At 41.6% G+C, this 25783-nt stretch overlaps 1 protein-coding gene across 1 annotated transcript in view; it reads left to right on the top strand.

The window, feature by feature from the left end:
* Positions 1 to 25783, top strand: part of mettl16 (methyltransferase 16, N6-methyladenosine) — a 42082-nt gene that overhangs the window by 4830 nt on the left and 11469 nt on the right. Inside the window, exons 3-6 of the mRNA XM_072692006.1 lie at positions 16403 to 16590; positions 19686 to 19826; positions 19936 to 20048; positions 20585 to 20727. Of these exons, the coding sequence (XP_072548107.1) occupies positions 16403 to 16590; positions 19686 to 19826; positions 19936 to 20048; positions 20585 to 20727 (585 nt within the window). The remainder of the gene's footprint in view (positions 1 to 16402; positions 16591 to 19685; positions 19827 to 19935; positions 20049 to 20584; positions 20728 to 25783) is intronic.

A 25783-nucleotide genomic window follows, 5' to 3' on the forward strand; every position in this document is an offset into this window, starting at 1 on the left:
GTCATTTATGCCTTTATTGTATGCATTATTTTTTTTCTGTAATATGACTAGTTCCTGCAGTCACCTGCAGAGTTTCTTTTGTCAGGGACTTTCTTTAGTGGGCTGGGTTTGTGAATTTTGGGGCATCAAGGCCAGTGCCGTGACTAAAATCAGCAATTAGTTGGCATTTAATTTAATAGCTGATTAGTTGGCAATGTCATCGCATGTTTCACACGTTACCTAGGAACTGTATGGAATAGAGTTTTACTGCTACTGTTCAATCTAGATGCAGAGCTGCAGTGTAAACATACAGGCCTAGCAGCTTTCTGTCAAATGAACAGAGCGATAAAACTCTTACAAAGCAACGCAGACACACGTCTGCAGTGACCTCACTCTGGTGTGTGAGTGGCAAGCAGAATTATTTTTTGCTGATTTGAGAAATTATGGGAAGCTGATTTAGTTTTGTTATATTTTAATGCCCCATTTTGCACATCTTTGGTTGTAAATTTTGACAGGAAAAGGGTATTGAAGCTTTATTTATTGTTAATATTTGCAGTAAAATCATTATAAATATAAATTGTATCAATATTTATCAACAAATGCATAAAACCTCAAGCTTAATTTAAAAGCTGAGTGATGCATAATTTGATTTCAATAATTGATAGATTATTCAACTATATGACTATTAAAATAGAAAGCAGTATTAAATTTCTCTGAATCCTCCAAATATCCAATGTTTTGACACTAAATGAAGCTTTGAATTTGCTAAAACCTACAGATATACATTTCCCATTGGCCAGTGTCCATAACATTGCTAATAGTAAGTAGATTATTCAGTTACTAATCAGTAGTGTAAGCAAACCTAGTATTACCAAAATGGTAATTTCACAGCAAAATGGTACAATATTCTAAAATGGACAAGATTTGTAACAGTTTTTATTGGTCTGTTCATAATAAGATGACTACAAAGCTTAATAAATTGGGACCAGATTGGCCAGATTGTTGCTAATGTGTCTTCATTTTACGGTACAGTTCAGCCCCTGTCTGTTTGTGTCACATAGCCTCAGCAGGACTGGTCATTATAGCAGGACAAAGAGATGCGTGATGGTGCGATAGTGTGTGTGTGAGTGTACAGCCGAGGGAAAAAAGGAAGCTGGACTGTGGAGATGTGCTTTCAGTATCTCATCTATGCTGACATCTAGGAACCTGGCGAGGTTGAGCTGAGAGTGCATGCTCTGCAGCGCTCCCTCCCTCCCTCTTTCACTGGCCCTCTCTGTCCGTCTTTTTCTCTTTATCTGCTTCCTCAATCTCGGCTGCGCTGTCACGTCCGGCTGTGGAGGCTCTTTTTGAAGCTGCAGCATGAAAAGAGCCCCGCGTTGCAGGCCTCTCCCTTTGATTCCTAATAATGATGGTTTTGGAAGCTCAAACAGTGCCCTGCAGCTACCTGGCACTGCACTCTAATTAGCAGGGCAGCCAGTGCTCTTCTCACCCATCACACTGCTGCGCTCAGTTGATGCAGTTCTGATCTTGTTGAAGGCTGCTGTAAACTATTGCTGCACTATGTGTCATTGATGGTCAGTAGTTTTCACAATATTGGCCTGCAACTATCCAAACAGCCAGAAATGTTCACATCAACCATCAGAATAGGGAGAAAATGTCATCTCGGAGATTTTGAGCCTGGCGTGATTCTTGATGCCACACAAGCTGGTTTTATTCTTCTAGGAAAATGTTGATCGCCTAAGATTTTCAGCACAGCAATTCTAGACTTTCTGAGAACGGTGAGCAGCAGTCCTGAGAACAGAAACGCCTCGTTGATGGCAGAGGCTAACAAAGAGTGTCTACCACCCTGTAAAATTGCGGTGATCAGAACAGCGTCTCAGAATGCACAGCAAGTCCAAGCTGTCAGTCAAGAACAGAAAGCTGAGGCTGCAGTGGGCAGAGGCTTGCCAGACCTGGACAGTTGAAGACTGGGAAAACGCAGTCTGGTCTAAAGAATCTTGATTTCTGCAGAGGCACATAAATGGTAGGGTCACAACTTTGGGCCAACACCTCAAATCCAGGGACCCAACCTGCCTTTTGTCAACCGCCCAGGCATTTGTCAACCAGTCAATCTTCGCTTGAATGCCACAGCATGCGATTATTGTTGCTAACCATGTACATCCCTTTGTGACCACAATTTACCCGTCTTCTAACGGCTACTTCCAGCATAATTATTCACCTCGTCACAAAGCAGAAGTCGGCTCAAACTGGTTTCATGAACATGACCGTGAGTTCTGTGTTCTTCCGTGACCTTCCCACTTACTGGATCAGAATAGGAGAGACCGGGATGGAAGTGCACCTGAGAAATATGCAGGGTTTGAGTTCTGCAGTCATGTGAACATGGACCAGAATCTCAAAGCAGTATTTCCAACACCTTGTGGAGTCCATGTCACAAAGAATTCAAGTTCAAAGCTGTTTAGAGCGAAATTAGGTCTTATCTAGTAGTATTATTCTCAATGCCAAATTGTTAAATAATCTATAAAATTATAACTGTCCCTCGCTGCAAACAGAAGTGGCAGCCATGTTAAATTTAATATTTGTTTTTGGTTTACTGCTTTACATGCACTATTTCACTGGACTGTGATTATGTGGATTTGGCCATGGACAGCTTTGTGGCTGTGTGGTTGCCTGTGTGGGGGTTGTAGTCCTGCTGCAGCCTGTTCAGGTGATTTGGGCTGTGTTCACATGTCTTCTGTGACTTTAAGCAGGGTGTTGTCGCAGTGCTGCCACTCCGAGCAGCTGAGACCCTCTTCTCTGTGTGTGTGTGTATATCTGTATGTATGTATGTATGTGTGTACAGTAGCTATCCTGTTTGAACTAGCCCACACGCGTACGCAGCTGTCTGTCTCTTTGTCAGGTTTGTCGGGACAGTCTGGTACAGGAGAAAATAGCATTGTGAAAATGCAGATGAATTCAGCTCAGTGAAGTCTGCAGCAGGTGTTGGGGGTGTGTGTCAGTGTATGTGTGGGCGAGAGATGAGCTGCTTAAATCTTCTAGGCATTCTTAACAGGTGTGAGTTACAGCACCACCACACACCACACAGGTCTTCTGGCTCTTGTCTTTGTCTCTTTGTCTCAGAGTGCTATTTGGGGTAAGGTATTTTTGTGCACATGCAGGGGTTTGTCTTGGTACATGTGTATAACAGGTAACTGAACAATAGGGCCTGAACAATAAGAACATTTATGCAACTGATAAAAATAACAAAACAAACTGATAGCATGTCACATCATTCGTAGTGAGGCAGTGAGACTAAAAATTAAAGACGTGCCCAGCAATATTGGCTGCAGAATGTGCCTGTGCCTGTGAGATTCAGAGAACGGTTGGTCAGTGCAAACACCTAGCAACTGTAGATTTGTATAAAATAAGATTAAAATTGTATGAAATAAGATTACATCAATTATATTGAAATAATCAATCAGTAATCAATAATTAACCTAACATTTAACTTTGTTTGCATTTTTCTTTGTTTGCATATCTAAAAATCTAAAATTAAAACAGTGTAAATGTAAAATTACACCATATGGACAAAGGTATCAGCACACCTGCTCATTCATATCTTTCCTCTGAAACCAGGATATTCATACAAAAAAAAAATCCTGCTTTTGTTGGAGTAACTGTCTCTACTGCTAACAAGAGCTTTAGTGAGGTCAGGTTATTGGATGATCACCACCCCATTTCATCCCCATCTTCTCAGATCAGCCTAAAAGTATTGGATTGCGCACCATCATTACAGAGTCCACGCCTGGCATTAGGCATGGGGCCAGTAGGTTCATGTATATCTGCTCCAGAGAGCTTCAGCTCCTATTGTGTTGGCAGTACTTCTCTACGGGGCCTAGACAAGGTGTGTGTGTGTGTGTGTGTGTGTGTGTGTGTGTGTGTGTGTGTGTGTGTGTGTGTGTGTGTGTGTGTGTGTGTGTGTGTGTGTGTGTGTGTATTTGCACGTCTGTGGTGCAAACTTAATGTAGCTGAATGCATTCATTAGATGAGGTGTCCTCAAAATTATTGGACATACAGCTCTTGGAGCTTTTCAAGGGCCATCTTGTATAATGTGCATGCTACTGTATTTGAGGGGTCTGGGTGCAGGGTTTTATGCACTCATGTTCAAATGAGGGCTTTTAAAAAATCTGTTTAAAAGTCAGTGGGCCTTTTTTGTTTTTTTTTTGTTTTTTTTGAAGCATGTGCTGCCAGAACTGAAAAAAATGTATTAAATCAGTCTGGGAAATGCACAATTGGCGGTCTCAACATTGTGAACATACAAAATATAGAACTGAATATAGAATCTACATCTCACAATTAAAAAAGTTATTGGACTTGAAAATGTTTCATTTATGCTTTATGGAGGCACACGCAAATCTTGTATTACACCTGCATGAATTCCAGGTGCTTAATTGGCAGGACTTTTACCAATAAGAAGGATCTGAGACCAATATTACCAGCAAACGAAAAAAGATTTTATTCCAAGTCAGTTTGGAGCGTTTCTATTTGTCCGTTCATCCAGAATTATTTACACAGTGTACAAAGTAGCTACAGGGTTCAAAGGATGGAGAAAACTTCAAACGGATAAAAATGGAGATACATGTTTCGTTGGACAGCAGCAATATGCTTCTTTTTGTTTTTTTTACAGCTGTGGCAGCATTACTGATGCGATCGGACACTTCCTTGCGGTTCTGGGTGTGCCACAGCTCGCCATTTTTAATGCAGTTTAATCGTAGTATTTAACTACGATTACACTGCATTCATATTTAGTTACATTTAAGGCATCTAGCAGACTCTCTTATCCAGACCAATTTATAAAATTGCTTTGCTGTTTACTCAGAAAATACCCTTAGGTATTTTGTACAGACTATGATCCGAAAGATACCCAAAGCTAGATACTAGAAAATACAAAAGTCAATACTCTGCACTCCAAGTACTCTTGGAAGAGGTGGGTCTTCAGCCTGCGCTTGAAGACAGCGCGCGACTGTGCTGTTCAGACACCCAGGGGAAGTTCGTTTCACCACTTCTCTGCCCGGACAGAAAAAAAGCCTGGATGGTTGTCTTCCATGGATCTTAAGGGAAGTCGAGCCAAACTTGGAGCTCAAAGAGCTCTTGGTACAGATGGGGTTTTGACCATTGTCATGAAGTACAGAGGGACTGTATCATTGGCTGTTTGGATCAGCAGTTTCAGTTAAATATGTCATATAGTAGACAAACACAGTGCTATTTAAGAAGTAAAATGAAGTGTATAGGATTTACAGAAAGTGTGCAATAATTATAGATATATTTAACTGAAATTGCTGATCCGAACAACCAATAAAAATATAGGAAAAGAAAATCATCATAATTATATGTAGAATATAACAGTGGTAAATACTTATTCTGTGAAATCTTTTAAAATATGTTTTTAGATATTTAAAACCAGCAGGGGCTTTAGAGTGGATGTTGGATTACTCACAAATATTAAATAAAAAAAAAAGACAGTTTATGGGAAAAATAAAATGCGGGATGAAGATGGTTATAAAACGTGCCATAAAATCCAGTATGTTTTCCAGTATATCACAGTATGTTACGGGGTGGTATGAGCTTTTTTTCCCCCTCTTGATTTCTCTTTAAATTACATCACTCATCACTCACTCTCCCAGACACTCTTTCCTAACAAATCCAAAAAAATGGCACTGATCCATTTCCCAACCAGGACTTCACCATGTACTCCCACAAGTTAGTGTTAAGCTTGGGGATTTGCACAACTAATAAGTCCTTCATATGTGTGCTCTATCATTAGCCTACCAGTTTAAAGTCACTTCTGTTCTCACTGAACAGCTCCCGACTTTGCTGTGCCGCTTAGATAAGCTTCCTTAAATTTTGCCTAAGTATCTCAAGCAGCCATTGGAAGACTGGGGTTAATCTGCAGAGATGGCGTTTTCTTTTGGGGTGGGGGTTTGGAGGCAGGAAGCGAATCCTCGCTCTCTTTTCCTTCTCGCCATACTTTAGCCGGAGCAGAGAGATGGTGTGGAAAGCAAGTGAGAAAGAAGGGGGAAGGTTTGGGGCACAGATGTCAGCCACAGGAAAAAAAAAAAAAAAGGACTGGGATTAGGAGGTATAAAGCGGAGAGACTGCGTCCATCACGAACGTGACGGCGACCTGGACAACAAGCTCTGGGGGAGCATTAAATATTCAGCTGGGGTGACATTTAACGTTCGATTCTGCTTTCTCGCCGGGAAATAGAGAGAAAGGAGGCTTCCGTAGCTTTCTGCTGCCTGCAGTAAGAGCAGTATTAATCTCCGCGGTCGGCTGCCAGCGCGAGCTGCATTATTGATGCTGAGGAGGGCCGCTCCACCGTGGGCTTTCAGCTCAAATGAGGGGGATAATTGCGGGGTTCAGCCCCAGCTCACTTACAAATGAGATGTGCAGATGAGGGGCTTTACACACAGCTCTCATCTGCTCTGCGGGCTCCCCAACTTTCCAGTGGATGCCATCTTCCTGAGGTGGCATAATTTTGCCGGTTACACTTACATTTACATTCCAGGAAAGCAAAACACTTACCTTGTCAACTCTGGGCTGCTTTGTGAGTACAGCATGTCCCTAAAACACAGATAAGTTAGCTGTCTGATAAGTTTTGAGCTCGGATGAAACACAGATGAGGGGGAAAAATGGTGTTTTTAAAAATGTAAACATCTATAAAAATCTCCTTTGAATTTCACCTCCATCACTGAAATTCACATGTAGTTGAATGTAAGGATTTGATTAGTTGTTTTTAAACTGCTTCAGAATCGGCTTCCAAACAATTGTAATGGGGAGAATATGCTCTCTATCATTGCCACTTCAGGTTAGAAAGCTGCTACTGCGCTACGTAATGTGTATGTGCAGAGCGTGCATGAGCCCTCTCGTGAGAACTACGTAGGGCAGTTGAGAAATGGAGTTTGTGCTGTGAGACACTGAAAGTGAAGGAATCATATGGACTGGCGTAGTAGAGTAATATTTACAGTAATTTATGTGAATATGACTTGGGGTCCCACAGGATTGGACAATTCTCTGAAACGTTGTTGTGGCTGCTTCACTGTACAGTTAGCAGCATGCATACTCCTTATTACAGGTCAGTGGAGCATCAATATGATTTTGAAGCTGCTATTTTACTTTACCTTACTCTGATAGGGTGCATCCAGATGACTAGTTTTGATCACTGACAGTCAGGAATGTTGTGATTTATATAAAAATAAAATAAATTACTTTACACATAATAACTTTACACCTATTCATCAACAGGACACTCCTCTGTAACCCTAACAGTTGTCATTAGTCTGGAAAGAGTACAGCATGTTTCTACCTTCTTAAAAAAAAAACTGTACACACTTAAAAATAAAGGCACTGCAAAGGGTTCTTTGAGCGAGGACACCTTCAGTTTGTTAAAGAACCATGTTTGTAATAAAGTATGAGTGTCACATTAAGTAGCTCTGAATTGGTAAAGATTCTATTAATCTGGTGAAGGTTCTTTAGACCTTTGATGGGTTCTTTACACTCTCACATCTCTATTGCAGAAATGGTTCTATAGGGAAATGAAAGTGGTTCTTTGATGGCGTTGCTCAAAGCCACTTGGTCCCAAAGCCTTTCCAGTAAGAAAAGAGCTGAGGGACATTCCTGTTGGACAATCCTCAGTATTGAGCTTAAGGTACCTGGCTAAGTGGTCCACCCCTGAGGTCTCTGTTACATTGCCCTGCTGAACGTGGTTTGTCTCATTGGCTGCTGCAAAACAAAGCCGAACAGCAAACCATCTGCTGGATTAGCCGATCCACAGACCACATGGCAACTCCATTACAAACACTGTGAGCCTCCCTTCTGCCACCTTGCAAGCTATAGCTAATAGGTATAGCTAATGGGTAGTTCTTTTGTTCTATCAAACCCTGTCAGATGTAACACATTCTACAGTTGTGTACCACAACATGCAAGATTGTGAGATGCGGTTTCTTCTAGGACGTTCATGAAAGTATCTTCTTCAAGCATCCTGATGCATTTTTGCCATGTTACTCACCTCTCACCAACATTAGCATTACTGTGGTGGTGCGGCAGCAACACCCTCTCGTCAGTTACTACTGACTGTAATTTGCTTGCAGGCTTCTCTCCACATGAAGTTAATAGCATATAATTTCCCTCCTTCAAGCAGTGAGAGTAGTCTGAAAAACCCCGATCAGATGGTTTTTGAAGTGTCAAGTTAAGTTGAATCTTGTGTGTTTAGGGATGCGCTGGGCGTACAGCTGATGGCTGATGTAATTTCAGGGCTTACAGGAAACACTGACATATTCAGTTTCCATGCTCAGACCAAAGGAAGCGGAACGTCTTTGTTCTGAGGTTTGGAGAACGTATGCAGTATTAATAAACTGCTCACGAAGAGCCTCTCGGTAGGTCGAGAAGGTGACCTTACAAGACCTGAAGCCGACGTACAGAGACATGTTGTGTTATTGTTTTCAGTCAACAGCCGCCCGTTCAGGGCTGAAAGTGAAATTCTCTCTCTCTCTCTCTCTCTCTTGGGTTGGCACAGCAGGGTTGGCACAGACCCCAATTTTTTATTTCTATACCGATACCAAGTGTAGTATCGCAATGTTCGGTACCAAGTGATTCTGTACTAAAATAAAAAACATGGATGGAATTCATAATTATAGCTCTATAACAACATTTAAAGCATAAATAACAGCTATTTTAGCATCTTTCTTTCCAATATAAAAGAAAAACATTGTGCAAAACACAATGTCTGCCTGATTTCTGGCTTATTTAAATAAAGCATTGGAAAAAAATAAGTCGGGATGCACCAAACGTTTGGCCACCATAACATTGTTCTTGGGTAGAAAGGACCAGTAACTGTAAACAAAACAGCATGGGCAGGGCAATGTCCCTTAAAAGTAAAGCCACCACAGCTCTTGTGTCTCTGCTGGCTGGTTGCAGTATGATGTGTAGCTCCACCCATCTCCATATGTTTCAGTGACAAATCAGCCCATTCTCCATCTCCTTTTCCTCCTCTAAACTGGATTTCCATCTTCAGTGTCTAGGTTCAACAGTTAATTTTCCCTGAGCTAATATTGGCACATTTGTGATTGTCCCCCAAAAGTTGCTTTATCGTAAGAAGGCGGGGCTACACTTAGGAATAAAGTGATTGACCGCCTTGGCTGGAAGAGATCGCCTTGCAGAACCTTTCTGTTCATTACATGGAGTAGCTGTGAGCTGTCAGGCAACTAGCTAATCATTGTATTATTTATCATATGGTGTTTATGGTGGTGTGCACTCTGTACGAGGTTTTCCTGCAAGTCTGATGTTCGTGTAAAATGGCCAGTGTGATCTAATTAGCTGTTAGCCAGTCAACTAATTTGTACTATTAGTATTAGGTCTCAGCCAGAACTCGTTCAAAACATTATTGCTTTTTTCCCCTTCTTCTTTTAACCGTCACCGGTGCCTGCTGACTATCTCACAGCAGCGACTTGGGAGTTTTGGCTAGTAACTGGATCACAGTAGCTTTGGTTCATCTCAGCAGCAAATAGAGCGGTATAAAATCCATGAACTGCACTTTTACTGTGTAAACAGGGGGGAAATCTGCTGCGCTTCTGCACTGTAAACTCAAAAAGGGCATTCTAAGACACCCGGTCTAGGAGAAGGGGTCTCTACTGCGCAGACTCTGATTGCCAATCTGACAACATGACGGACAGTTTTGGCTCCGTTTCTATAGAACAGAAGGGAATGGAACCACGATGTCCATGCAGATAAGCAACGGGGGGCAACAAAAATCTGCATATTTTACAGTTTCTATAAGGGATATAAGAAAATACCATTATGTCAAAGCTTTGTGATATGTATTGCAATACTGTATCGATGGAGTTGATTATTAAAGACATGTTAGCAATTTGCTTCTATAGTCTTACATTGGAAGCTAATTTAGCTAAGGCCTGCACTTCTAACTCCCCACACACTGCCTCAAACGGTGCTCTGTTAAGTAATCTCAAATATACTTAAACTGTAGTCTATAAATCATTTTCAGAAACTACATTCTCCCAAACCTATTAGTCCCAGTCAACCTGCATTTTCTCTGGTTCTGTGTATTTTAGATGTGCAGTTTGCAGAGTGCTAATTGGTGTTGCATGAGTTCCCAGTAATTGAATACTTTTAATTTTCGCTAAGATGCCAGCATTCATATGCATGCATGTGTGTGCGCACTTCTTCTTTTCTCATTGCTTTCTCATTCACACTCCACCCATCCCCCACACCATGTGTCTTTCTCACCTAGTTTGCGCTCGCTAGTCTCTAACCACGGCAGTGCTGACCTGAGGTGTTTGATGCTCTTCCCTCATCTCTCCATGCGCGCCTCACCGAGAGGAAGTCTCTCTCCTGCACCCTCGTCCTCCTGTCCCTGCGGGGTGGGGGGTGGTTGCGCGCAGTGAGGCGAGCAGCGCAGGGTTAGCAGTGTGAGCCACAACTACACAATATGTAGAAGATATGTGCAAAACACAATGTCTGCCTGATTTCTGGCTTATTTAAATAAAGCATTGAAGAAAAAAAAGTCAGGATGCACTAAACGTTTGGCCACCATAACATTATTCTTGGGTAGAAAGGACCAGTAAGTGTAAACAAAACAGCATGGGCAGGGCAGTGTCTCTTAAAAGTAAAGCCACCACAGCTCTTGTGTCTCTGCTGGCTGGTTGCAGTATGATGTGTAGCTCCACCCATCTCCATATGTTTCAGTGACAAATCAGCCCATTCTCCATCTCCTTTTCCTCCTCTAAACTGGATTTCCATCTCCAGTGTCTAGTTCCAGCAGTTAGTTTTCCCTGAGCTAATATTGGCAGATTTGTGATTTTCCTCCAAAAGTTGCTTTATCGTAAGAAGGCGGTGCTACGCTTCTCCCTGCGGGGTGGGGGGTGGTTGCGCGCAGTGAGGCGAGCAGCGCAGGGTTAGCAGTGTGAGCCACAACTACACAATATGGATAGAATATTACCCTACATGTCCAAAAGTTTGTGGACATCCCTTCTAATGAATGCATTCAGGTTGTCTAGTCCCTGTAGCGAAGTACTGCCAATAGAATAGGAATCTCTGTAGCAGATAAACATGAACATATTGGCACTGTGCCTTTGTTCCTTTTCACATCTATGTCAACAATGAGCGCAATGTAAAAATAGCTGAATGCACTCATTAGAAGGAAGAACAAATCTGATTGGTTAGCAATATCCGTTTCGCCAAAGCCGCTATGGCAGTAGCGATTAATGTATTGTAAATTGTACACTGTTGCTGTGAACCGCTGAGTCCACCTTGCCTCTGCATCCTCTGAGACTCCAGCCTCTGTGCAGTCCCGCCCTTCAGCAGCCATGACACCAGTGTACACTCTCAGAAAACGCATGCAGTCATCGCTCCAGTCAGCACCGCACATCAGCAGCTCCCTCCTCTCACACACTGACACACATTCTGCTGGGAGGCGAGCAATCGCTGTGGCGACGGCAGCCCACTTCGTCTCCCTCTCCTCATCAGAGGCTAAAAATAGAAGTCCGGCTCTCAGCAACCGGCTCCTCAGAATATTGATCATGACCTGGCCCACTAACACAAGGGCAGCAACGGTGGCCTGACCACACTGGGTCAGTAGTGCGTTACAGGAGGCTTGTTTTGTCTGTCATGTTCCAGCGTCCTGTTGAACCCTCTCTTTATCCTGTGCCCGGCTCACAGTGTGCAGCACGTCTGTCTCCTTCAGTGTTTTCATTTCTTTGTTTCGTCCCTTTTTCCTCCAGTTTTCTGTTCAGTGTAGGTGACCCACTTATCCCAGTTACCATGGGAACCATCTATGACAACCTGATTCATATTTAATACTACTGTCACCCTCAAGGTCACGTATGCAGATTAATAGACCTGGTTTAAATATTAGATTAATTAGAGCTAATGTGGCCGTCTCTCTTGAACAGATTGCTGTTTATTAATTGAAACTGAATAAAGGATGAGTGAAAGCGTATCACTATTGCAATTGTTCACACTGACCGAGAAGTGTTTTCCTAAATGTGAAATCATCCACTCACTGTTAGGTGTTTGGACAGGGGCAGCACTATGTGTGCATGTGCGTGTGTGTGTGTGTGTGTGTGTGTATGTTATCTTGCTTATCTGTGGCCTTTCCCAGCTCCGGTCCTCTGAGAGTCAGACTGTGCTATCAGCACTCTGATATAACTGCATTATGGCACTGCAATTCATCTTATATTTCATATCTGCTGCACTGGATTGTGGGTAAGGGCAGACTCAAACGAGCATGACCTCTGTCTCCATATATGGTGTTCTCACTGAAGTGGGGAATCTCTGTCCGTAGGCCTCTGTAGAAGAAGTGGGCATATTAATGCCCTATAAATCAATATACATATATATTATATTGTTGCTGTCTTGCGAAAATCTCATAATTCCATTATTACTGTTTTTCACTGTTTGGCATAACGTGAATCTGGCATTTATTTATTTTTGTATTTTTTCATGACGACTTAACCAACAGAATGACTTCAAATCTTGTTACATTGGCTTCCATAAAAAAATTATTTTCCTTTTTTGAGAGACAAGGCCCTTATTAAAGGAGCATTAGTCAAATTTCTCTCTTTTCTTACTAATTCGAATCTGCAAATGTAAAAGTTTAACCATAAGTGTGGAATACAGCTTTGCTGCCACTGTTGGTTTTAACAGTAATAATTCCTCAGTCTGGACGCAGAGCTGCGGTGAAAATATACACCAAAGCTGTTGTGCATCACTTGAATGAATCATATGAACAAACCCATTACGGTATATAAACCTTGTGCCTTGAGAGCCAAATGTCTAGATGTGGAAAGATTGATCGGCTTTGTATATCAGCCAATTTTCATATTTATCTTCACTTGGCCGATCCTGAGAACTGATCAGATCATATGATTCATATATAGCAAATCACAGGTCAAATGATGGGTGGACCTCGAGCATGGATGCAGAATTTTGCAAAAAAAAAAATTATTATACTCTGTATGCTCCAAATGCATCCATTGCTGACACAGATGTGCAATTACGCACATACACACAGCTTGTCGAGTTCCTGTAGAGAAATACTGCCTATAGAATAAAACACTCTAGAGGGGTATGTAAGTGGAACTGTTCTCGCTGGAATGATAGTGCTCTTCCCAGTACTTTTGAGATGAGGTGGGGTGGTGATCATCCAACATCCTTGCCTCACCAACTTTCTTCTGCAATGCACTTAAATCTAGTAGAAAGCTTTTATCCCTTAATTTCTGAAGAAACATAGAATGAGCGCGTGTCCCAAAACTTCTAATTTTTTTATTTAATATTTTTAATCCATTTTATTTCAAGTTTTATTTTTAAAATGCAACTCTGAAATTTGGAGGACACTTTTTTTCATTTTAAGTTTGCTTTCTGTACAGGGTTTAAATTATTTTTATGGGTTTTTTACGCTGTTTGTTTGGCTTGTTTTATTAAATAATTTCCAAGCCCTTTCAGGAATATCATCCTTTGTAAGACTAATGTGATGCATTCCTCCGATTTCAGCTGAGTGCAGGAGGCCTAAATTGAATTCTGTGGTCATTTTTAGTCTGTTTATTTTCCTGTTTATGTGCTCCAGTCAGTGAACTTTGACTCGTAAGTCTCGATTCCTCTTTCCTGAGGTAGCTTTTCCTGCCTGTCTTCACACATTTAGCCTTCTGTGAATTTTTCTGTGAAGACAGAAGAATCACTTTAGTGTGGAACTGGAACATGTCATCATTCAGTTTTCATCTTCTTAGAATTTAACTGTTATTTAATAGCTGGCAAAAGTCCTCTTCATCCACTTAGAAAGTGTAGCACATGCTTAGATGAGCCAAAACATGATGACCACTTACAGATGAAGTGATGACTAACATTGATTTTCTCATAACAGCAGTGCATGTCAAGATCTGGGACATATGTTAGACGGTATGTGATTGATTTCTCATAGTTGATATGTTTGATATGGAAGAAATGGTCAGACAGCAGGGTGGAAGCAATTAGGAAGTGGTGACAGGACTCACATAATTTTAATAATGCTAACCACAGGAATATGCCAACACACAATGCACAGCAGCCTGCTACATAGGAGTCTGCTTAGACTCAGACCAGTCCGAGTGCCCAGCCAGACAATAGACAAAGTACATGTGAAAATTGGAACTGGAGGATGGCAGCCTGATCTGTGGAGTGTTGTGTTTGTATTGCATCTTTGTGAAGACGGTGGAGGGAGTCTGGCGCTCTTGGCGATGTTCTGCTGGGAAACCCTGGGTCCTGCAGTCATATGGACATCAGTTTGAAACATACATTAACATCTTTGTGGACAAGATCTGGGCAGTATACCATGTGAACACCTGTATATGGGAGCAGTTTAGCTCAGACTTGCGAAGTACACCTAATAATTGGTTTGGATTGAGGTCAGATCACAATCTCCCCACAAATAAAGCACTCCAGAATTAGTTTTGGACTAGACAAAGATCACCTTCATGAAGGCCCTCATTGCAGTTGTTTTTGTCCGTATCTGAGTGTGATTACTGTGTTTACACCTATCAAACCAGGGTTCGATTCAACTGGGTTAAAATGTGCAGGTGTGAAAACGCTCTAAGCTGGCCAAACAGCCCATTTAGAATTTGCTGTTGTCCGGAGCACCAGCTCTTTTGCATGTCTCCACCTAATTCCACCTACCACAGTTTAGCACCACCCATTCCCACTGAAGTCAGAACATTTATCTTATATCTGCAACAGAGAAACACCCTATAGAAGGGAATTATAGGCATTTTGAGAGGGCAAATTCATACAAATATTATATGTACTTATAATATTATGTACCTCAAAGGAAATTATACACAAGTAAAATATAAAATATGGACCCTGTTAAGAACCTGCTTCAAAATGCTTTGGTGCTATCTACTGGGTGAACAACATTTAAGACAGGCAGTCATAATGTTCTGGAAACACAATAGCTACAATTTAGCCTATTATTGAAATTAATAAATTACTAAAAAGCATGAACTGTTGTGTATTTTTCTGTCTGCGTGTGCTAGTGATGTTTCCATCATTTTTGCCACCCTCTTCACATCATCTTCAAATATACTCCACCAATCCCTCGCACCCGCTACACCACCACCACCACCACCACCACTACTGCACCCAGCCTTCTGTTGATTTGAGTAGAGCTCAGGGGGTGTATGTGGAAAGCGCACATACACACACTCACACACTCACTCACTCTTAGTACTCCTCCAGCTCTGAGTGAGTGAGAACTGTGGTGATAAACTCCTCTCTGCAGGTGCCTCTGAGGGCATGTTGCAGGCTGCCAGCTCAACAGCACAGCGGCGTTCTACACGCCGAGACATGGTTCCCGTGTCTCATTCCGAAATAGTCATACACATAAAGACCCCCTCTCTTTAAGAGGTGCCAGACACCCTTCCTCGCTAGAAAGCGTCTAATTACATCTTTGGAAGGTGTGAATCTAGACGACTTAATTACACCTATCTCTCCGCGTTTTCTCTCTGCGCTCTGCACGTGCTCTCAGTGCTGCAGAATGCATTAAACTCTGGGGAATGGGTGTAAACAGGGGAGCTCCTGGTGTTGATAATGCGTGCATTTGTGCCGTTAGGGAGGGGGTGTAAATGGAGAGCTGTGGGCCTCTTGTGTCTCTCTATCACTGTGGACGTCCTGGTGATCAGCACTAATGAACTGAAAGCCCACTCACCCCATGTTTCTCTGATGAGCATAATGTAATAGTCCATTATTGACTCTTCTCTCTTTCTCTTATTCTGTCTTATGTCTCTGTCTCTCTCTCTCATCTTTTTTTCTCTCCCTCTCCCAATATTCGCTCTTTCCCTTGCTCTCGCACACCCTCTCTCCCTTGCATTCATTCTTCCCATTCATTCTTACTTTCTTCCTCTCACTTTCTTGCTTTCCCCTCGCTCACGTCTCTCCCGCCCCCTCACCATTTGCTTTTGCTTTTTCACCCTGCACTCGCGTGCCATCTCCATTGCTTTTTCGCTCCTACTTTGCTCCTCTCTCTCTCTTGCTTTTCCCTTCCTGACCCCCTTTCTCCCATGCTTTCCTTCGCTCTTCGCGTCTCTCTCCATCTTTCTTGCCTTCCCCTTTCTCACATCATCTATTTTTCTTTCGCGCTCCCTCTCTTGCTTTCACTTTTTCTTTTGCTCTTGTACACGCCCTGTCTGCCTCGCTTTCATTTACTCTTACTTTGCATCTCTCTCTCTCTTTTGCCTTCCCTTTTCTCACCTCTCTCTCTCTCTCTCTCTCTCTCTCTCTCTCTCTCTCTCTCTCTCTCGTGCCCACTCTCCATTGCTTTCATTCACTCTTACTTTGTTTTTGTTTTTCTTTCCCTCTTGCATTCCCCTCTCTCCTGCTCTCGCTCTGTATCTTCCCCCTACAGGTTGAACTTTAAAGACCCCGAGGCGGTCCGTGCTCTGACCTGCACTCTGCTGAAAGAGGATTTTGGTCTGACTATAGAGATTCCCCTGGAGCGCCTCATCCCCACCGTCCCGCTACGCCTCAACTACATCCACTGGGTGGAGGACCTGACCGGGGGTCAAGGCAGCCCTCGCAGGGGCATCGACATCGGTACACACAGCATGAAATACAATATCTGAACCAAACTAATCGTAGTTAGTGGTGTCTCGTATCCTGTCTCCTGCATTTAATGGATTGTGTCCTGGATTAACCCTGGTTTTTCAGTCTACTTTACTCTTCTACCTATCAATTATTAGCCTCCTCAAATCACTGTTAGCCTGTTGTTGGCCCTGACCTCCACAAGTTCACAAATGAGAACCAAAGATTTAATTCAGTGTGGTTTAAAGCAAGTGCGGGATTGGTTGACTTTGCTTGCGTCAGTTTTTGTCAATATTTGTAAATGTTTTCCCTTTTTCTTTCAGTTCGGTACTGCCAATTAAACCACTCATCCATAACTTCCCCTAGCACTAGCAATGCTCCCGGTCCTAGCAGTAAGGACTTGACACATGTCTCCTCTGATACAAGGCGAAGTCACCACCTCTTTTCAAATTGCCACCATAGCAGCATTGCTGGCAGGCTGACATGCTTGGAGGAAAGCGCCAGCTCCACAGCTCCAACTCCAGAGTGATGAGGAGCGAGGGTGCGGCCTATTGTGCTCTCTTGGATTCTGATGACAAAACGACATGGCTCAGAATTCGAATTTGCAACCCCGGGGCCATGGTGGCAGTGCCATGAGTGATACTGAGTGCTTCGTCTTACCTTGTGGGAAAACTTCAGCCCAAAGTTCTTGGTCCAAAAGTTCATCTTTTTGTCAGTTCTTATAGATAATGGTATGCCAAGCACCGTCAAAAAACACATCGTCAGTCTGCTACAGCTTAATTAATTCAGTGTGGTTTGAAGCAAGTGTGTGATTGTAGCTCCGGAGGAAAGGAAGGAAGCCAACTTCAGACAGACATGTCTTGGCTGATGGAGTGTACTTTAGGGTAAACAGAAAATGGTGCTATTTCTATACTGCAGCAATACATGTTCCAGGTTCAGGCTAAAGCCCCTATCTAGCCCTCCAGCTGTTGGATATGAGCATGGCGGAGCGGCTGGTGGATTTACTGCGAGGCAGACAGCTGGTGGAGAGTTGGATTGTGCTGGCAACGCTGGCACTTCAAATCTGGGAAAAACGAAGCTCTTCCAGATCTTCCTCTCTGTGAATCCTCCGTCGTCAGGATACCCCTCTATCTGCGCTGCTTCTTTTTTTTTTTATTTCTCCGGGGAACCAGCTCAAATCCTTACACAGCTGTTCCTCTGTTTGTCTTTCTTATCACAGTGCATCTGTTATTAAGTAAAGGCTCTGTTATCAAGTTAGCTCCCCCATTAAAGAGTTTGGGACCTGTTTTGCAGTTTTACTGTCACACGTGTGATGAATAAGCATGGGCTATCTGCTTAGCACTGGCCTTTTGGTCTCCACAAGGCCCTGTTTGTCTGTTAGTCAGTCAGGGAGGAGCAGCTTGATGCGTGGGTGACTAGATAATAGATGAGCAGAGCTGGCCTGCCTCCACTTTATTGCATTACAGATGTGATCCGTCACTCTGTTTGGCCAGCTCTGACAGTTCAGGTCATCACGCTGACTCACGTCCACTGAGCACAGACAGTGTGATCACTCACTTTGGATTAAGTTTGCAGCTTAATACATTTGTATATGTAGTGTAGCTGTACCTCTACAAAAATCATCAGTCGAACCAGATTTGCCCATTCAATATGAAGATTCAGCTGTTAAATAGTTAATTTTTATTTTCCCATATGGAAACATTTTTGTTAGCGTAAAAAAACAACAACAGTAAAACAGGCATTGCTATTTTAATTACAGGCACATTTGTGAAATATTGAGACAGACAGCAGCACATTTTTGTTAAAATAAGCTCTTATAGCCCATTTTATTTTTTTGATCAACCTTCATTTCAAACATAACTCAAATTAAACCAAATTAACAAAAGGAATTAGTCAATATTTAAATAGTTTTAAAAGGAAAATTGTAGTCCTTTGAAATAATAATGTATAAATAATAAATGAAACACTAAATAATAATCAAACTAAATACTTAAGATTTATAATCTGAAATATTTCTGATGAAAAAGCAAATGTTTGTCAAGTTTTTTTAAGTGGATTTCTGTGTTCGATGTTGGTGAACATGCAACCAGTGAAGGTCCGGCAAACACTTGGCTTGTCTGTTTTACATATTTAAGTACTCTGACCAGTAGTGAATGGTTTACCGGTTGTATGTCCTAAGGTCTATGCTTAATTGCTGTAGTATCATTATGCAGCTAAATACCAGCACAAAAAAAAACACATAATTACCACCATTTTTCCATTTCCTGTAAACAATGGTTTTCAGTGGCTCAGCGGTCTAATACGCTACCACTATGGCCCTGGAAGTCGCAAGTTCATATCCTAAGCCATGGCGCTTTGCCATCAACTGCTGGAGTCTGAGAGAGCACAATTGGCTTTGCTCTCTCCGGATGGGTAGATGGCGCTCTCTCCCGTCATGACTTTTAAGCAATTGTTTGTTGTCTGTTAGCTGGTGCGGAAGAGTTTGGAACTCGCTGGCTGTCTGGCGCTGCCGCATCAGAACAGTTTTAAAAAGAGGCGGCAGCTGGTTTTGCATGTGTTAGAGGAGAGTCTTTGCCCGGCTAGTGTCGGGAGCATTGCTAGTGCAAGAGGGAGTTACAAAGAGGTGGGTTAATTGCCAGTACCTAATTTAACAAAGTTATATATATTTTATTATTATAATAATAATAAAATTGCACCGTGAAGTTTTGTCTAATATTGCCCACTTCGAATCCAGACTTCTCAGTAAAATATAGGATACCATATTTACTATAATATATAATGATAGAAAAAGCTACTCCTGTAAGGCTTAAAGTTCATTCACTTTGTTGTATTTGTGTGGTAAATATTTCTGTTAATACTTTTTAGGTTTCTACTGTAATAACAGAGGTATATAGAAGACATGGTGTGTATATTTAAGGCTGACCCACACTGTTGTATAAAGTGCTCTTGTACAGTGTTGTAGTTACATTTGAAAGAAGTACTGTGTATGTAATAACATTAATATCTCAGAGTGAGAGATAACCATGTTGCCAGACCTGGGCAGGGCAAGTGTGTAATCTCTTTGTCCCTTTGTGTTTGTTTGTGTGTTTATGTGTGTGTGCACGCAGGTACTGGTGCCTCCTGTATCTACCCCCTGCTGGGAGCGTCAATGAATGGCTGGTACTTTCTCGCCACAGAAGTGGATGACATCTGTTATAATTACGCCACCAAGAACGTTGAACAGAACAACATGGCAGACCTCATTAAAGGTGTGTGTGTGTGTGTGTGTGTGTGTGTTAATCCAGTGCTGAGTGTTTTATGTGGAATTTGATCCTCCTTTGTGTGCAATTTGACCACTGTGCCGTGTGTGTGTTGCAGTGGTGAAGGTGCCCCAGAAGACCTTGCTGATGGATGCATTAAAGGAGGAGTCTATTGTCTATGACTTCTGCATGTGTAATCCTCCTTTCTTCGCCAACCAATTAGAGGCTAAGGTAGTGCCCTGCATTCTCAGATCACTTAGTCCTGTGCTGTTCAGGTTAGATTTGAGCATTAAGGCCCTCAAGCCATTTTCTTTTAGTGTAAGCTGCTTGTTTAAATGGTTTTGTGAGTGATGCCATAGAATAGCCACTTTTAGTTCCATAACGAATCATGTTTATAATGGAGGTGTATACGTGTGAAAAACCTTTTCTTTAGAAGCTATAGAAGGTTCTTTAGGCTTCACCAATCACTACTACAAACATGGTTCTTTCTTTTATGTATTGTATAATTAAACATTTTCCCATATTGATCACCCCAAGGTCATCAGGTTGGGTTTGGATTTCTGGGGCTTATTGCATGTCTGTCTACTACTTTTCCAATCTAAACACAGGCACAGTTACCACTATCAAACCTACTGCTCCCCTTTCCATATAATAACTGATTATGTACTTCTCACCTCATCAAAATGATCAGTCCAGAATTGCATTCACTCTATGGGCTATGTGATAATCATGCCCATCCTCTGGCTGTGTTTTGCTCATCTTATTAGGGGGTGAACTCCCGGAACTCCCGAAGACCCCCACCTAGCTCAATCAACACTGGGGGAGTGACGGAGATCATGGCTGAAGGAGGTGAGCTGGAGTTTGTGAAAAGGATCATCCATGACAGTCTGCAGCTAAAGAAGAGGCTCAGGTTAGACAAATGCGCGCACACACACACACACACACACACACACACACACACACACACTCTGACCTCTAAGACCTGTGTAGGCCCCAGCGGTGCTGTCAGCCATCCGTAGCCAAAGGTCTAGGAGAGTGAAATTAGTTGTGTTTTCAGTGCAGTGGGAAGGATGTAGTTGCCAATTTAAGGGTCAGCTGGGGATTGTAGACAGATCTGAGCAGTTAGTGTTCTCGTCCAAACGTTGAGATGTGACAACGCTGGAGATCAGTTTAAAAATGGGTAGAAAACAACACAGGTGGGCAATTTGACATCAGTTTATTATCATGATACTTCACTGTGCCATAAGACTGCAACAAACACCTATTTTGATAGTTGAATAATCTGTTGATCATTAAAATGAATAAACAATTATTTGAATTATAAATCACTAAATTACAAAGTAACTCTTTATCAGCTTTTAAATTTAGCTTGAGGTTTTATGCTTTTGTTGACTTACATTGAAGACAATAAAGATAAATAACATATTTAAAAATTCACTTTTTTAATGAAATGCCCTGCAAATATAAACAATAAATGAAACTTCAATACATTTTTCCTGTCAGAATTTAAAAGCAAGGAGAAAAAGGAGCAGTTACTAAATCAATACTAATTACTCATAGCAATACTAAATCAGCTATCCCTTAATCATTTTCCCATATTATTTGAATCAGCAGAAAGGAAGACAAATGTGAGACACTGATTTTAGCTTTGAGTCTGGAAGTATTTTGTGTTGTTGCCAAGTTTGTATTAATGACTTCTATTTTGATGCAACTTGGCTGGAGCCACAATATCGCCAACACTCCTCCACTCACAAAGTAACCGCCAAGCTTATTGGCTCTTTTTGTTGAAGGGTGGGTCTTACTCTACTCATAAACAGTCATGTTGACAATACAAGAGCTTCTATTCATGTTTTAACCAGTGGCCCGTCTCCATATTTAGAACATCTCTGGGTTGACTTGCTTAAAGATTCCTCCTTTTTTTACTCCGCCCATGTCCATATTAAATTCCATTCCTCAGACATATCTCTACTCTCTGCTCTCGCACCAGAATGATGCCTTCTGTCTCTGTACCGGTTTTATCCACACGCTCTGTTCATGTGACAGACAGTCACTCAGTCTGTATGTTTACACTGCAGCTCTGAATCTAGATTGAGGGAATTATTACTGTTATAAAAAACAGCAGCAGTTAAACTCTATTTCACACTGTTCTGGTTAAACTTTGTTGATTAATCCATGGTTCATGTGCATCCTTACCTGTTTCTAGTTGGTGTGAGAAATGGAATGAAATAGAATAGAAAAACTAATCTTTCAGTGTTAGAAATTTGTACAACATTTATACAGTAATTATAAGCATCAAACACACCTGATAAACATATAGCCTTCTGATGAACATTTTTAAAAGCCGGATGTTTTAAATTGTTAAAAGAAACTAAATGCTAGAAAGGGCTTTGTAAAATGTCATAGAATCACTTTTTGTTCCGTAAAGAATTCTGTTTGTAAAAGAGCCAATGTAGCAAATGTTTTTTCACACTTGCGTCTTTTTTACAAAGATGGCTTTGCTCAAAAAACCTTTGTTAGACTTTATTTTTAAGAGTGTAGACACCAGCACCTATGCAATTTAAAGCCATGTGTTCAAGTAGTTGTGATGCAAAGTTGATTTTGATGGCTAAAGTAACACATGAGATGTGTCAAAAGGAAGTGGCAGTAATACTGCTGGAGCTGCAGATCCAAAATGCTGCCTCAGCTTCCATTGTTGTTCAATGTAGTGCTGTAGTTTCTGAACAAGCATTGACATGCATTGAAGCCATTTATGCTTTATTTTTGATGTATAAAGTATGTTCATATGATTGCTTTTTTTTTTGGTTGGTTTTTTTACATCTCTAGGTTTGAGTGTATCATTAAGCCATTTAGCCTTTTTTCATCTACCATCTGCGATAGACTGTGTTGGGCTTTGTTAGTGTTACACAGTGTTCTACAAATAAAGGTCTGTGACACTAAGCAAATAAGTACAGTAGACAAAGTTGGAGGTAGAGTTGCACTATTGGGTTTAAGATATTTTCCATTTAGACAGCAATTGTTCTGTCTGCTTAATCCGAACGCCGCTTGAGGTGCAGAGTGTATGTGCAGGACAAAAATCAAATGCCACCCAGACATAATGTCCTCTAACTTTTAACAGACAGTGTATTTCACCTGTCTCACTTGCTGTCAGTGTAAGTATGGCACAGTCAGTAAACAAAATGGTCTTCCTCTGTGCACTGGTCCTGTGTATAATGATGGGCTTTTCCAACTCCACTGGGCGTTCACAGGGGACAGTGCTGCCCTGTTACAGGGTCAGGGCAGATGGGAGCAGAAATGGAACTGTCATCCAGAGTTTGTTTAAATAATTGGCAGACAAAGTAAACAGTTACCCATGCAGCATTCGGTGCGCTGGATGGGAGCAGGTGTGTTCTTGTGTGTGCATGTGTCTTAGAGAGTATGTGTGTGTGTCTGTCTGTGCGCATGTGTATGCCCCCTATGCCAGAGCTGTCAGAAGAGCACTGGAGTGAGACAAGCAGGAGGGGGGGCATGGCAGCCCACATTAAACCTGATTAACAAAGCCACACCTGGGACCCCCAAGGGATGGGTTGGTGCAGAGTGTGTGAGGGGGCTGGTTACACTTTGCAGGTTTTTACGCTTTTAGGGTTTGAGAGAGCGTGTGCAGTAATATCTTTCTGTATTACGTAGAGACGTAATGGCACACTCTGCTTTGATTCATGATGTGATTCATAATGGCTGGCTAACAAATATGTGTAGAAGTAAGATTTAGTTGATTAAAATGTATGTTTTTGAGGAGTCTGTAGTTCATTTATAGGCCTTGTTTAGCAGCCTTTAACGTTTTGCACAAGAGGCAACTTTAGCATTCAAAACACTTTGATATGCATTACTGAAAAAAGCAGGAATCCACACCAACCGGATCTTGTGAATATTTGTAGCCTGGATTAAATGTTTGCTGTAACAATTTTTATTTTAACACATTTTTATGGGGAAATTATATGTGTGTAGTAAAAGTGAAGTGAATGTACACCGCTGAGGAATGTTGCTGGAGTAACCTGTTAACTGGCTGTCAACACCTAGTTAAACACCAAACCTTTTACTTCATATAAACACACATTTTACCAGTGAACGTTTAATTTTACTTCATAAACATTTTTGGAATCCTGGTGATGCACGTTTCCTATTTTGTACTGATTAAAATAAGAACCGCAGAGAGCTTCACGCTGTGCTGTAGTGCTAGAGCTCAAGTTGCACAATATCCCTGGATAGTGATTTTAAGAACTGAAAATTCTGATAACCAATTACATTTAGAATGTTAGGATATTAGGTTAGGATATTATATGATAAAATACTCCAGGAATTTTAGCTAAGCAATGTTTTACTGACCAATAAAAATGTCAGATTTATAATAGACATATTATATAATATATAAAGTACATGTATATAATACATATTTTAAAATATACAAAGATATTTACAAAGTTTTTTTTTTAAAATACTAATATTTACAGTTACAGAAAATATAGGTAAACATCCACAGTGCAGGCTAGAAAAAGTAAGTGAATCTCTGTGTTTGCGACCTCTCCAGGTGCTGATTGGCAAAAGGTGCAGCAAATAAGGAGATGAGATTGGAAATGTGGATTTTACAGGTGTCTGTTTTTCTTAAGAAAGGTCCGCTGTGGATGTTTCAGTAAAAGACATGAGCAGTGTAACTCTGTGTGTTATTAGCTTAGTTAGGTTATGTTTGCCTAATTGTCACTTATAAAATGTGATCTGATCATTATCCAAGTAATCAATTCAGGAATCACATCACTTTTTTGCAGCTCTATTTAAAAAAAACTCACCCCTTTAGAAACATTATCCCATTTCTATGGCTTTGGTAAACAGCATATAAAGAGGCCATATCTTTGTTTTATCAGCAGGATTTCCACCAAAAAAATCCACTGAAGCTCAATATTGATCAAACCATACATTGGTCTGGGTCTAGTCTAGGGCAAGACTGGCACAGTCAGTAGCAGAGTTCCTGCTCTGAGGGCCAACCCCAGCTCCTCGGGGGATACTCGTGCCAGGGAAACCCAAGAGTCTACAGAATTCATTTCATTTTGTTGTATGAAATATTAAAGAGTCCTAATATCCACAGATGTTCCCCACTCTGTCAAGCAGAGGGGGGGGGCTTAAACACACTTGCATGTAACAGCCTCCACTCCACAGAAACTGAACAGCATCAAGGAAAGAATTAGTTTACTACATGCGTTTCCTTTAACGGAGGAAGTGCTAGCAATTACAGTGTCAATAAGAAGAAGCACTTGGCATCTTCTGAAATCAGAGCTGTATTTAGAGTGTATGTGTGTGAGATGGAGGGGGTGGCTGGGAGAACACTGGCACTAATTACAGATCTGTGAAGTTGGACAGGAAGAGTGATCTCAGAAGGCCAATCAGTGTGTCTGGCTGGGTCCTCAGGCACCTGCCAGCAAACATGCATGTATGCATGCATTCATACACACACACACACACTCTCTCTCACACACACACACACACACACACAGCTCCCTGTTCTGAGAGAAAACGGAACACACAGCATCCCAGTGGAAGTCACTCATCTATTTACACAAGCACAACGAACACCCACCCACCCAGCTTAGTACAACTGGAACCGAACGCCACCGGCGTGCCTTTAGAAAGACTAAGTGCAGTATGTAAACAAGGAAACAGTATATTGTGATTAAATAAGAGCTGTTTAACCAGTCCCAATGCTGTTCTTACAGTTAGTTACATCTAATACCTGTATCTAATCAGTCCTTTATTAAAGCTAGTCAGGGGAAGTGCTGGTGGAACTGAACCAATCCAACACTGACCGCTGTATTTCTGTTTATTCTAACAGTACACACTTCATCAAAGCATAGTTTTTGCACAGCACTGTGCCTGTGTGTATATACAATATTTGGAACGAATGTGTGCCTGTTTCTTTCTCTTTTTTCCCCCCCTGCTCTCTC

The sequence above is a fragment of the Salminus brasiliensis genome, chromosome 11, assembly GCF_030463535.1.
Source record: "Salminus brasiliensis chromosome 11, fSalBra1.hap2, whole genome shotgun sequence".
NCBI lineage: Eukaryota > Metazoa > Chordata > Actinopteri > Characiformes > Bryconidae > Salminus > Salminus brasiliensis.